Source organism: Canis lupus, chromosome 3 (genome assembly GCF_011100685.1).
Source record: "Canis lupus familiaris isolate Mischka breed German Shepherd chromosome 3, alternate assembly UU_Cfam_GSD_1.0, whole genome shotgun sequence".
In the NCBI taxonomy this organism is placed as follows: Eukaryota; Metazoa; Chordata; class Mammalia; order Carnivora; family Canidae; genus Canis; species Canis lupus.
This window is the reverse complement of record NC_049224.1, coordinates 32457968-32473625: the sequence shown is the minus strand read 5'-3', so window position 1 is coordinate 32473625 and position 15658 is coordinate 32457968. Positions and strand designations below refer to the sequence as shown.

The 15658-nt window shown below is 38.0% G+C and overlaps 1 protein-coding gene across 1 annotated transcript in view; it reads right to left on the bottom strand.

Annotated features, from left to right (window-relative positions):
* HERC2 (HECT and RLD domain containing E3 ubiquitin protein ligase 2) overlaps nt 1-15658 on the bottom strand; it is a 242709-nt gene that overhangs the window by 34429 nt on the left and 192622 nt on the right. Inside the window, 4 exon segments of the mRNA XM_038532568.1 lie at nt 137-255; nt 338-496; nt 923-1054; nt 1881-1988. Coding sequence (XP_038388496.1) covers nt 137-255; nt 338-496; nt 923-1054; nt 1881-1988 — 518 coding nt within the window.

Genomic DNA, 15658 nt, shown 5'->3' with positions numbered 1-15658 from the left:
CTAGATGAGACAAAAGTGGCCTTATTCTTATGTAGAATTTCCAAACTCTTCTCATTGATTTAAAAGATTAAATTATTCAAGCAACATTTTATCCCAAAAGCCAAACATCTATAAACTGTAATTTAATGTTCCATACCAAAGCTCTTGCTTCCCCATCATTATCTCCAAGTAGCCTGTTTATGTTAATTGATTGTCCAAATTCGGTTGTAAGCAGCTTTCTCAGTCTTTGAAGGGCCCACATTCTGTGACTGGCAGCTGAAATGAGCAGACAGAAAATAACAGAAGCTTGACCATTTTTCCCAAGTACAACAGACATGATAATAAAGGTGCTATTTACCTAAGGCACTCAGCTGTGCACAGGCTGCCAGCGACGCTGCAAGGCGAGGAACAATGCTTCTGTTTGAGGTGAGATTGAGCCGAAAGTCTAACAGACATGTCACCAAGTCCATGGATGGACAGGAGAGGACGCAGCGATCGGAAAGGAGGTCTTTAGGGCCTGAGAAATGAGCACTGTAAATGTTCCCATGTTGGACAGCATGAGGGCTACCCCACAAGGAGACCTGCACAAATTTGACCGAGTGGACCTCATGCCATGGTTAGAGGGCTGCCTATGGTACTGTCACTATCTATGTCACATAACTACACTCTGTACATTGACATTTTATCTGAAAATTAAACAGCTTAAGAAGTGCAACCAGCAATAACTCCTTTCCCTTTAGATTATGCACTGCTAACATCCTAACAAAGGGACTGCTGAGGTGGCTCTTTGGCAGTTCTGATCATCACTGCAGTGGGGCCTTGGGTAGGGCTGGCTCCCAACACAACAGGAGAAGGCCGACTACAAAGTACTAAATGAAAATGGTTTGTATGTCTACCTTGCTTAAGTCATCAAGACTTGAATGGTGGGAGCTCCCTCACTTACCTGCAGCTGGCATGATGGGATAGACTGTGAAGCGCCAGCCCCACCCATTCACAGACCCATCACTGATGAACTTCCACTTCAACTCATCCCCTGGTATGCGTAGCTCACTGGACCAGTCGGACCATTCTCGGCCTAGTAGAGAAAAGTATGCCCTGGGGTTGGGTTCACTCCATTGTGTGATCAACACAAACTTCTTTGGATACAAAGCAAAATTATTCACACAGTATCTGAAGAACAGATGGCTCCTCCAACCCAAGTTCTCCCAAATTTGAGTTCACACTACTCCTAGTGAATAACATTTAAAATACATATTGTCCTTCCATACACACTATACCAAGTACTAGGGAAACCGAGGATAGCTAAGCACTGCCCTGATGGAAACACTCACACACAAGTACAACACACTGTGAGAGGACTGCAGAGTCAGCCAGCACACACACTCAGAGGGTGTGTGCTGCAGAGAGGTTTCCAGGGGAAGGTCTTATATAATGGCAGTTACCCAGGAAACTGGAGAAAGAGCCCCAGCTTTTCTCACTGGGGTGCAGTTTTACAAAAACCTGAGCCCAGCCCTCAATGAATCAACTATAAATTAAGTCCTTTTAGGGACCTTTTTCATTCATCAACCTTTACCTTGCAAAAGCCTGGTACTCCCACGTATCTTACAGTACCATCCCTCTCTGGGTGAAACTGAGCTTCCCAGACAACCTGTGTCCCAAGAACCCAACAGTTACCCTGTAATCCCACCCATCATTGATGAGGTACACAAACCACTAGCATAATTATATATTTTGAAAGTACTAGGAAGAGATAGATAAAACCTACTGTATTGTGCAGCAAAATAGCTTACAGTCCCTTCCTTAAGTGTCACATTAAGAGTGAGGCAGTAGCATTTTGTTTAGTAAATTAACAATTCTGTTTTATGAAGGCAAGCAGCATCCTGTTCAACCTCCCTTCACACCTGACCGCACAGAGACAATCCTGTTGACACCATCCATGACCGTGAGAGGGTCGTGGCGCCTCTCTGTAGAGCACTGCCGGTCAAACTCCACCCTGAGTCCTTCTGCACCTGGAGGTCAAGTGAGCACAAAACACACAGTGATTATTCCCAACTGACATACCACAGACAAGGTCATAAGTCACAACACACCCACACAGGAACAGTGAGACTAAAATGTTTAACTGCTAATGAAAAACAGAAAGGCAGAAAGAACTGACTCAAAGACAAGGATCTAAGACTGTACACACCTTTCCTCCCACCTTGTCTCCCACAGAAGACTTCACCTGTGATGGAAAGCCCAAGAGGATACTTCTGCTTGACCAATTCATTTTGCCCTCTCAGTTCTGGGTGAATTTTCATTGCCAGACTGAGCTTTTTTACTCCCCTTATACACATACATTTAAAATGCCATTTGAGGGGCACCTGGGTGGCTCAGTTGGTTAAGTGTCTGCTTTCAGCTTAGGTCATAATCCTGGGGTCCTGGGATCAGGTCCCGGATCAGGCTCCCTGTAGGCAGAGTCTACTTCTCCCTCTGCCTCTTTGCCCCGCTTCCTGCTTGTGTGCATGCTCTCTTTCTCTCAAGCAAATAGAAAAAATCTTTCTTAAAAATGCCACTTGAGGGACGCCTGGGTGGCTCAGCGGTTGAGCACCTGCTCCTGGCTCAGGGCGTGATCCATGGTCTCAGGACCGGGTCCCACATTGGGCTCCCTGCCTAGAGCCTGCTTCTCTCTCTGCCTGCATCTCTGCCTTTCTCTCTCTGTGTCTTTCATGAAAAAAAATACCATTTGAAATATTCATCAAACATTTAGCATTAGAGTCTTCTTTGGGACATGTCAGCTTACAAAAGAATTAATGATGGACAGGACCTAGGTTATGGTGGAGAGAAGAGGTTAGCAAATCCTCTTTCAAAGCAGCTATAAAACCTTACAAAATTTTATAAAAGACAATCCCAGGGACCTGAAAATAAAAGGCAAACAACAAATTGAGAAGAATTTATTTATGGAAAAACTGCCTATAGACAGTGAGTGCCTATGGTGTTCTTGCCTGGATATGTTTCTATCTAAGCTGGAGGACAGTTCTACTAGGATGAGACCATGCCTCCAGGGGAAGCTGACTGATACAGAAAAGGGAACAAAAAAATGCATGCCAAGGACACTGCCAATAAAAGGATTAATAAGAAAGCCTCCATCTCCACTGGCCTGAGAGCCCAGTTTCACTAGGTATCAGATCTCAGAACCAGCCAGAATTTTAACAGGAAAATCATAAAATACAGAGAGAACAGAAGGACTATTGAGGGAATCACGGAGGCCTGGAAAAACTGGGATGCACGCTCACAGGAAAACTGCCAAAACACTGAATTCTATGCCCTTCCTGCTCCCACATGTGAGATCCAACAGCAGAAGTGGAGACCAACAGGCTTGAGCATAACAAACCCTAGAAGTCATACTATAAAACAAAAATGAGAAGAGTGAAGCCAGGACATCAGAGGCTATATGCTATTGAGAAAACAGCTTTCAGAGAATTCCAGGCATTTATAAAACAAATACATACACAAAACAACAAAAATAACCCAGCAGTCATTACAAATCTTAAAAAAAAAAAAAAAAATCAGAATCCAGATGATACATTATCTAAAATGTCTGTTTTTCAACAAAAAATTGAGACATGCAAAAACACTGAAAAATGTGAGCCATACTCAGGAATAAAATCAGTCAATAAAAGTGGACTCTGATAGTCTGGATGCTAGGTTTAGAAAACAACTTTAAAGCAATTAAAATAAATATTTAAAAAAATTTTTAAAAAAAGAACGAAAAGATAACATAGGAAAACATGACAACAATGATTTAATAAACGTGGAATCTCAATAGAGAGAAACTATGAGGAAGGTACTAAAAGGAATTTTTTTTTTTAAGATTTTTATTTCTTTGACAGAAAGTCAGAGCACAAGTAGGCACAGTGACAGGCAGAGGGAATGGGAGAAGCAGATTCCTCACTGAGCAAGGAGCCCAATGTGGGGCCCAATCCCAGGACCCTGGGTTCATGACTCGAGCCAAAGGCAGAGGCTTAACTGACTGAGCTTAACTCAGGTGCTCCTGAAAGGAAATTTCTGAGTCGGAAAGTGTAATAATCAAAATGAAAAATTTACTAGATGGGCAAAATGGCAGATTAAAAATGGCATAAAAAAGAACCAGTCAAATTGAAGACTGTATAATTTCTATCTTACAATATCTAGAAAATGAGAGAAAAAAGATTGAGGAAAAATAAACAAAGTCTCAAATACCTAGGAGACGTCAAGGAATACAAACATATATATAATAGGAATTTCCTCCCAAAAAAGAGGAAAGAGAAAAAAGGGGGGCAGAAAAAGTAAACACATACAGCCAAACCCCCCAATTTGATGAAAAACATTAATCTACAATTTTCAAAATTAATAAATCCAAAGTAAGATAAACAAAGAGATCCACACCCAGACACATTATACTGAAACTGCTGAAAACCAAAGACAAAGAGAAAATCATGAAAGCAGTAAGAGAGGGAAGAAAAAGCAAGGGGGAAAAAAAGACACAAAACATCTAGAAGTACAAAATATCATAAATGGCTGACTTCTCCTGAAAAACAATGGAAGCCACAAACCAGTGGGAGGACATGTTTAAAACACTATAAGGGAAAAAATCTTATCAACTAAGAATTCTATATCTAGCAAAATTATCCTTCAAAAGGTGAAGGCAAAACTAAAATATTCCCAGATAAACACATACTGAGAGAATTCATTACTAGGAAACATGCTTTAGAATAACCATTTAATGTATTTCAAACTAAAATAAAATGATATCAAATAGAAACATGATTCCATGAGAAGAGAAAAAGAGCCCTGGAAATGGGAAATATGTATTTTAAAAGATAGGATAAGTACTTTATTTCTTTTCTTTCTTTATATTTTTAAAAGATTACCTAAAGCAGGGCTAAGGAAACTATAGCCGACAGGCCACATCATCTCACCCATTTTTGCATAGCCTGTGAACTAAGAATAGTTTGTATATTATCAAATGGCTGGGGAAAAAATTCAAAATAAGATTTTGTGACATGAAAGTCTGCAATTCCTGGCATAATGCAGTATTATACCATATACATGCACACGTAACACATACAGTTACAAGTATGTTGCACAAATTTGTAACATATAATGAATATATATGCCAATAACAGCAAGAAGGAAGAAGAGGAAATAGAACTGTGCTGGAGCAAAGTTACTATGCTTTATCAGAATTAAGGTATTACCATGAAGTAAATTATGATAAATTTAAATGTATATTTTAATCCCTAAAGCAAATACTTAAAGTGGCTGAAAATCAATAGGAATTAAAATGGTAACACTAAAAAGACTAGTCTTAATAAATTTAAAAGATATGAAATCATTCAACATATGACTGAATGAATAAAATCATAATTGTATAATTACAATGGAATAAATCAGAAATCACAAAGAGAAAGACATTTGGGAAATCCCCAAATACTTAACACTTACAAATAATCCATGGTTCAAACAAGAGATCTCAAAAAGAAAACTACAAAGTATTTTAGGCTGATCAATAAATGTAAACACAGCACTATCATAATTTAGGGGTATAGCCAAAGCAGAGGTTAGAAGGAAATCTGTCACTTCAAACTCTATTAGAAAGGAAGTCTCAATAACCTATGCTTCCACCTTAAAAAAATAAACACAAAACAAAACAAAAAGCAAAAACATATTGTACTAGGTAGAGTGCAAAAGTAGAAGAAAATTATAAAGATTAGAGTAGAAATCAGTGAAAAACAGAAAAACTGAAGGAAAAACCAAATCAATGAAACCAGAAGTTAGTTCTTTAAAAAGATCAACAAAATAAGCTTTTAAGATGGCTGATGGTGGGGTAGGGGACAGAAACATAGAAGACACAAATGATCAAAAACCAGGAAGAAAAAAAAAAAGGGACATCAATACTATGCTATAATAGGTTCTATATTTGGTCTTTGTCCTCATTCCTGGCCCAGAGCTCCTAAAACCCTAGAAATTTCTTGTAAGAAGTAACTTTTGTCATTTAGAGCCCGCATGAGGTTATGCTAATGAGCTAACTTAAGATGGGGTCCCTAGATCACCTCAGGATGGGGCTGGTCACCAGAAAGACCAAGTGACTGGAAGGCTGGACATTTCAATCCCACCAAGATATCTCTGGGAAAGGGAGGGAATGTGGAGGCGGTATTATAGGTTAAGGTTCATAAAAACTCCTAAATGGCAAGATTTGATGAGTTTCCACATGCTGGGAGAGTGGTGCACCCCAGTTCCACAGAAGCTCCTGTACTCATACCTTTTCCTGATCTCATCCTCTGTAGCTCTTCATCTGGCTATACACCTGCACCCTTTATAATATACTTTATAATAAACTGTAAACCTAAGTGTGAAGCTGAATAAAAGACACTTCATTTCAAATGAAGTTGAGAGGCCAATTCTTCATCAATTGTAGACTGCCACAGGAAGAGAGGTATCCTGCATTCCCAATAGGAAAAAGATTGTACATGACCACCCCAGCAGGAAGCAAGGTTTTTTACTCTTCCAGTAATAGCCCAGCCAATAAGACTATCACAACTCAGCCAAAGAAAAGCCATTACACTTGAATATGTAGTTTACTCCAATGGAATTGTTGTTTATAAGAGCCCCTTGAAGCTCTCCCCTTTCCTCTATAAAAGAGAATAATTCTCCTTTGTTCTGTGAATTTATCTATAGCTTTTGCTATGATTTGCTTGTGCCAAACTGCAATTCCTATGTTATTCTCAAATAATCCACTTGCTGTTTTGCTTTTAAAGTTAACATAAGAAACTGTTTCTTTAAATTCTGTGAGTTGCTCTAGCAAATTAATCAAACCCAAGAAGGTAGCCAGGGAAACCTCTGATTTGTAGCAATTCAGTCAGAAGCACAGGTGATGATCTAGATTTGTGATTGACATCTGAAGCTGTGGGACTGAGCCCTTAACCTGTGTGATCGGACACTATCTCCAGGTAGATGGTGTCAGGATTTAAATTTTAGGACAGCCATCTGGTGTCACAGAATTGCTTGATGTGTGGGGAAAACTCACACATCTGGTGTCAGAAGTGAAGGAGTGTTGAGTATTGAAAGTAAAGGAGGTACATGGGAGTGTGTTGTTTCATTAGAACCAACTAACCCTATAGAAATATAAAGAGTTGTGAGGCATACTATAAATAACTATACATTATATAACTTAGATGAAATGAACAAACTCCAAAAAGACAGTTACCAAAATTGATTAAAATAGAAATAGAACATCTGACAAGATTTATCTTCCCAAAAAGAAAAGCCTAGGCCCAGATGGCATCACTAGTGAATTCTACCAGCTATTTAAGGAAGAATAATACCAATCCAACACAAACTCAGAGAACAGAGGGGGAGGAAAACACTTTGCAACCCAATTTATTAAGGCCAGTATTGTCCTGATACTAAAACCAGACAGAGCTATCACAGGAAAGGAAAGCTACATAAATAAATAAATAAATTATAAAATACAAAGTTAAAGCTACAAAGTAATACTATTGATGAAAATAGATGCAGAAATCCTTACCAAAATATTAGCAAACCAAATCTTGCAACATATAATTGTGAACAACTGTGATTTGTTCAGGAAATGCAAAGTGAGTTTAATACTAAAAGCATGGTATTTGCAATATGCTATATTGAGTAAACAACAAAATGCACAAAACGCATTTGACAAAATCTAACATCCACTCATAAAATCTACCCCCGAAACTAGGAACAGAAAGAAAGTTCCTCAAGCTGATAACAGCATCTATGAAAAAAATCTGCAGTTCACGTCAATGTAAACACTAAGTATTTGTCCTTTCTGATGGCTGAGTAATATTCCATTGTGTGTGTGTGTATATCTTTATCCATTCACATCGATGTGGATGGAACTAGAGAGTATTGTGCTGAGCGAAATAAGGCAATCAGAGAAAGACAATTATCATATGGTTTCACTCATATGTGGAATATAAGAAACAATGCAGGGAATCATAGGGTAAAGGAGGGAAAACTGAAGGGAAAGTCATCAGAAAGGGAGAAAAACCATGAGAGACTCTTAACGATAAGAAGCAAACTGAGGGTTGCTGGACGGGAGGTTGGGTGGAGGGATGGGATAATTGAGTGACAGGCATTAAGGAAAGCACATGATGTGATGAGCACTGGGTGTTATAAGCAACTGATAAATTATTGAACACTACATCTGAAACTAAGTATGTACTTTATGTACATTTGTAGAAATTGTACATAGTGAATTTAAATTTTAAAAATCTATAGTTAATGGACATAATGCTGACAGACTGAACATGTTCACCTTATTGAAACAAGGAAAGGATTTCCACTCTCACCCTTTGTATGTAACTGATTTTAGCCAGTCTCTGCTCTAGTGTAAGGAACAGAAGATGTCTGTTAAATGTCACAGGGTGCTAACTGTTATGAAGAAGGAAGAGTATGAAATGAGATTGGGGAAAGGCCGTTTCTACATATGGTGGTTACACCAGAAAGGATTATCTGAACAAGGGAGATATGATCAGAAATCTATAAGTAATTGCCTAGGAGAAGACTATTTCAGGTGGATGGCAAATACAAAGTGAGACAAAAAGCCAGAACCTAGAATATACTACAGGGCTGGCAACGATGATGATGTAAAGGGGCCAGGAAAGAAAGACAAAGGAGGGAGGAAGGAATACATTAAAGAGGATACCAGGGCTCATGTAAAGTCATACAGATCACAGTCAGAAGTTTACTTCCTATTTAAGTTACAGGGGTATATTGGTGGGTTTTAAGCAGAGGACCAGTATATTCTGATTGAGATGGTTTTCAAGGTGATTTTAAGAGAGTATCTCCGAATGTCCTGTAAGGAGATGATTCTGGAGCATACAGGAGATTAGGAGTGGAGGTAGATACATGGTCAGCCAGCTAGTATGTGGTATTCGTATAATAAACTGGGTGAGACCAGCTGGTTGGGCCCAGAAAGGCCAGCAGTTGGAGAGAAATGACTGAGTTAGTAATATATTTTAAAAGCAGAAAAAATAGGCACTTCTGGGGAAGATGACAGAGTAGGAGGACCCTAAATTCACTCCACAGATAAAACTAGATAACACTCATATCAGAGCAAATAACCCACAAAAGGACCCAAAGAATGGCTGAACAAACATCACAACTAAAATCAATCAAAGGATTCACAAAATAAAAAGTGTAAAATTTGACGCCTGAAACATTGGGGGAGAGAAGAATAAACAATGGGTTCAAACTTACACAATCATCAACTTAATACAGACAGCTATATGCAGAAAATGTTATATACTAACCACAAATCAAAAACCGGTAATAGATATGCAAAGAATAAAAAGAAAAGGAATCCAACTATATCACAAAAGAAAACCAGCAACCCATGAGAGAAAGAAAACTACCAGAGAAAAAGTTACAAAAACAATCACAAAACAAGTAACAAAATGGCAATAAATATGTATCTATCAATAATGTAAGTGGACTACTAATGCCCCAATCAAAAGACATACGGGGACAGAGTGGATAAAAAAATAAGACCCATCTATATATGTTGCTTACAAGAGACTCATTTCAGACTTAAAGATACCAGCAGACTGAAGTGAGGAGATGGTGAAACTTTATATGCAAATGGATGTCAGAAGAAAGCTGGAGCACCAATACTTATATCAGACAAAACAGATTTTAAAACAAGTCTATAACAAGAGACAAAGAAGAACTCTATATAATAATAAAGGGAATAATCCATCAAGAAGATATAACAATTATGCACCCAACATGGGAAAACCCAAATACATAAAGAGGTAATAACAAACATAAAAGGGACTAATTGGTAGTAATAATAATAATAATTGTAGGGACTTTAACAACCCACTTAGATTATTATGGACAAATAATCTAAACAGAAAAACAACAAGGAAACAGTGGCTTTGAATGACACACTGAACCAGATGGATTTAACAGATACATTCAAGACATTCCATTCTAAAGCAGCAGAAGACACATTCTTTTCAGCAGCACACAGAACATTCACCAGAAGAGATCACATGAAAAAAAAAAAAAAAAAGGAGAGATCACATGTTAGCCCACAGAATAAGTCTCAACAAATTCAAGATCAAAGTCATACCATTCATAATCTTTTCTGACCACAATGCTATGAAACTAGAAGTCAACCATAGAAAAAATCTGGGAAGAACACAAATATATGGAGGTTAAATAACATGCTACAAAAATGAATGGGTTAACCAAGAAATCAGAAAGTACCTGGAAACAAATGAAAGTGAAAACGCAATGGTCCAAAACTTTTCGGATGCAGCAAAAATGGTTCTAAGAGGAAAGTTTCTAGCAATGGAGGCCTACCTCAAGAAGAAAGAAAAGAAACAACCTAATTTTATACTTAAAGGAGCTAGAAATAGAACAAACAAACCCTAAAACCAGCATAAGGAAGGAAATATTAAAGATTAGAGCAGAAATAAATGATACAGAAACTAAAAAAAAAAAAAAAAAAAGAACAGATCAACAAAACCAGGAGGTGGTTTTTAGAAAAGATCAACATTACTGATAAACCTCTAGCCAAACTTACCAAAGAGAAAGAGAGAAAGAGAGAGAGAGAGAGAGAGAGAGAAAGGACCCCAATAAATAAAATCACAAGTGAAAGAGGAGAAATAACAACCACACCACAGAAATACAAACTGTAAGAAAATATTATGAAAGACAATATGCCAAAAACTTAGACAACCAAGAAAAAATGGATAAATTCCTACAAACATATAAACTATCAAACCTGAAGCAGGAAGAATGGAAAATTTGAATAGGCTGATAACCAGAAAGGAGACTGTATCAGTAATCAAAAAACTCCCAACAGGAGAGCACCTGGGTGGCTCAGGTGGTTATCTGCCTTCAGCTCAGGTCGTGATCCCAGGGCCCTGGCATCAAGCCCCACATCCGGCATCCTGGTCAGCAGGGAGCCTGCTTCTCCTGCTTTCTGCCACTCCCCCTGCTTATGTCTATGCTCTCTCTCGCTCTCTCTCAAATAAATTAAATCTTTAAAAAAAAAACAAAATAACAACTCTCAACTGTGGAGGCCGAGAAAACTAGGGCCATTCAAGTTTAACATTGGCACAAGTATAGCCATTGTAGCTTCGGTAGCCATCTCAGGCCATTGTGACCAGGCCACTGTGACCAGGTACTGAACTCTACCTTACCTCGGCTACAGGCAAAATCACACAGCATGCCCTTATCAGAATAAGGAAGCAAGAGCTTGTGAGACCTCTTTACTGGAGATTCTCACCCCCACCCTTACTGAATAACCCCACCTTACCCCTAGACCAGCCCATAAAAACCCAGCTGTAACCCACCTCAGGGTCCAAGTCCCTGCTCCGCTGTGTTGGGTATACTTGGACCCAAGCTCAAGCTTGTTAATAAACCCTCATGTACTTGCATCGGTGTCAGCTCCTTGGTGGTTTTCTCGGATTCGCAATCTTGGGCACAACACCAACAAATGAAAATCCAAGACCAGTTAGCCTCACAGGCAAATTCTATCAAACATTTAGGAACAGTTAATACCTATTCTTCTGAAACTATTCCAAATAATAAAAGAGGAAGGAAAACTTCCAAGCTATGAGGCCAGGATTACCCTGATAGCAAAACTAGATAGAGACACCACGCAAAAGAAGAAAACTATAGGGCAGTATCTCTGATAAACAGATGCAAAAATCCTCAAAAAAATACTAGCAAACTGAATCCAACAATACATTAAAAAAAAAAATCATTCACCACAATCAAGTGGTATTTTGGGATCCAAGGGTGGTTGAACATTCACAAATCGATCAATATGATACAGCACATCAGTAAGAGAAGATTTTTTTTTTAAATGATCATTTCAACAGACACAGAAAAAGCATCTGACAAAATACATCCATCCATGATAAAAACCCTCAACAAAGTGGGTTTAGAGGGAACATACCTCAACATAATAAACACCATATATGAAAAACCCATAGTGAACATCATACACAATGGGGAAAAACCAAAAGCTGTACCCCTGAGGTCAGCAATAGGACAAGGATAGGATGTCCATTCTCAAAAAAAGTGGGGTTTTAAACAGACAGACAGGGGTGTGGGGGAGGGGAAGTGAAGGGAAGAGCAGAGGGGGAGAGAGAAGGGTAAGAATCTCAAGCAGAACTCAATGTGGAGCTAGATCCCATGACCCTGAGATCATAACCTGAGCCGAAACCAAGAGTTGGATGCTTACCCTACTGAGCCAACCAGGTGCCCCACTCTTACCACTTGTATTCAACATAGTACTGAAAGTCCTAGCCATAGCAATCATACAACAAAAAGAAATAAAAGGTATTCATATCGGTGAGGAAGAAGTAAAACTTTCTGATTTGCAAATGACATAATACTCTATTTAGAAAATCCTAAAGAGGGACACCTGAGTGGCTCAGTTGGGGCACCCGGGTGGCTCAGTGGTTGAGCTTCTGCTTTGGCTCAGGTCATGATTCCAGGGTCCTGGGATCGAGTCCCTAATTGGGCTCCCTGTGAGGAGTCTGCTTCTCCCTCTGCCTATGTCTCTCTTTGTGTCTCTCAGGAATAAATAAATAAAATCTTTAAAAAAAAAAAAAAAGAAAGAAAAAAAGGAAAGAAAATTCTAAAGACTCCATCAAAAAACTACTAGAATGGAAAATTGAATTCAGTAAAATTACAGAATACAAAATTAATATGCAGAAATCTGTTGCATTTTTTACACTGATAATGAAGCAGCAGAAAGAGAAATCAAAGAATCAGTCCCATTTAAAACTGCACCAAAAATAATAAGATATCTAGGAATAAACCTAAGCAAAAAGATGAAAGACCTGTACTCTGAAAACTATAAAACACTGATGAAAGAAACTCAAGACACAAAGAAATGGAAAGGCATTCCATGCTCATGGATTGGCAGAATAAATGCTGTTAAAATCTATCTACCCAGAGCAATCTAGAGGTTTAATATAATCCCTATCCAAATACCAATAGCATTTTTTGAAGAACTAGAACAATCCTAAAATTTATATGGTAACACAAAAACCTCAAATAGCCAAAGCAATGTAGAAGAACAACAAAGCTAGAGGCATCACAATTCTGGACTTCAAGTTATATTACCAAGCTGTAGTGATCAAAATAATATGGAACTGGCACAAAAACAGACACACAAATCAGTGGAAGAGAACACAAAACCCAGAAATGGACCCACAACTCTATGGTTAACTAATCTTCGACAAAGCAAGAAAGAATATCCAATGGAAAAATGACAATCTCTTCAATAAATGGCGTTGGCAAAACTGGACAGCTACATGCAAAAGAACAAAACTGGACCATTTTCTTACACCATGCACAAAAATAAATTCAAAATGGATAAAAGACCTAAAACCATAAAAATCCTAAAAGAGAGCACAGGCAGTAATGTCTCTAACATCAGAAAAGCAACATTTTTCTAGATTCCTCCTGAGGCAAAGAAAAGCAAAAATAAACTATTGGGACTTCCATCAAAATAAAAAGCTCTGCACAGCAAAGGAAACAATCAACAAAACTAAAAGGCAATCGATAGAGTGGGAGAAGATATTTACAAATGACATACCTGATAAAAGGTTAGTACCCAAAATATAAAGAACTTATAAAACTCAACATTCATAATCCAATAAAAAAAATGGGCAGAAGACATGAACAGACATTTCTCCAAAGAAGAGGTACAGACCGCTAACAGACACATGAAAAGAAACTCAACATCACTCATTATCAAGGAAACACAAATCAAAACTATAATGAAGTATCACTCACACCTGTGAAAATGGCTAAACTCAAAAATATAAGAGCAAGTATTGGTGAGGATGTGGACAAAAAGGAACTCTCTTGCATTGTTGGTGGGAATGCAAGCTGGTACAGCCACTCTGGAAAACAGTATAGAGGGTCCTCAAAGAGTTAACAGAACTACTCTACGATCCAATAAATGCACTACTGGGTATTTATCCCCAAAATATAAAAACACTAAGTAAAAGGGATACATGCACTCTGATGTTTATAGCAGCATTATTTAAAATAGCCAGGGGATCCCTGGGTGGCGCAGCGGTTTGGCGCCTGCCTTTGGCCCAGGGCGCGATCCTGGAGACCCGGGATCGAATCCCACATCAGGCTCCCGGTGCATGGAGCCTGCTTCTCCCTCTGCCTATGTCTCTGCCTCTCTCTCTCTCTCTCTGTGACTATCATAAATGAATAAGAAATTTAAAAAAATAATAATAAAATAAAATAAAATAAAATAAAATAGCCAGGATATGGAAGTAGCCCAAGTGTCCACAGATAGATGAATGGATAAATATGTAGTATATGTGTGTGTTTGTGCACGCATGCGCACACACACACACACACACACACACACAGGAATATTACTCAGCCATAAAAAAGAATGAAATCTTGTCATTTACAATGACATACATGGAGCTACAGAGTACAATGCTAAGTGAAACAAGTCAGGAAAGACAAATACCATATGATTGTACTTATATGTGTTAATAAATAAATGAGCAAAGGGAAAAAAGAGAGGGAAAGAGAAAAATCAAGAAACAGACTCTTAACTACAGAAAACAAACTGATGGTTACCAGAGAGAGGGTGGGTCAGAGGGTCGGTAAAATAGGTGATGGAAATGAAGGAGTGCACTTGTGATGAGCAATGAGAGATGAATGGAATTGTTGAATCACTATATTGTACACCTGAAACTAATATAACACTATATGTTAACTATATTGGAATTAAGTTTTTTTTTTTAAGTAGAAATGATTAAGATTTGCTGGTGGAGTGGGTATGAAGTAAGAGAGAAACACCAGATTCTCATGGTAGGAATATGCTCAGTAGAAATACCTTTTGCTTTTTAAATTTCTATCATGAAAAAGTAATAGCTTAAAGTTAAGAAAACTTTTCTAAAAGTCATGAAAAAAATTTTTACATAAAAATGAGCAAGATAAAGGTATCAAGGTCAAATCCAATACAAAGTTACCTTTAAAAAGAGAAAATAAGGGATCCCTGGGTGGCGCAGCGGTTTGGCGCCTGCCTTTGGCCCAGGGCGCGATCCTGGAGACCCAGGATCGAATCCCACGTCAGGCTCCCGGTGCATGGAGCCTGCTTCTTCCTCTGCCTGTGTCTCTGCCTCTCTCTCTCTCTCTCTGTGTGACTATCATAAATAAATAAATTTAAAAAAAAAAAAAAAGAGAAAATAAGAAACAGAATAACATCCCTTCAATGAATGCAGGCCAGAAAGATGTGCCCTCCAAAAAAAAAAAAAAAAAATCAATAATCTACCACAATAATCTACCACTTCTAAAAAAGTTTTTAACAATTCACAAAATTATCAAAATATGAAAGAAACAATGTAAGCTAGAATTAGGACAACCAAAATATTAAATAGTAAGATTCGGTAAAAAATTACCAAAAAAAATTACAAAATATAGACTAAACTAGAAAGAACATAAGAGCAAATGAACACAACAGATGGTGCTTTAACACAAACAGGAGGAAATGAAGAAAAAGAAAGGTATTTGAGAGAAGTGGTAAACACTGATTCTAAAAGATATCCAAAACACAATGATGACCACATGTCCATGAGAGAACTAAAGGATACAAACTATAAAAACTGTA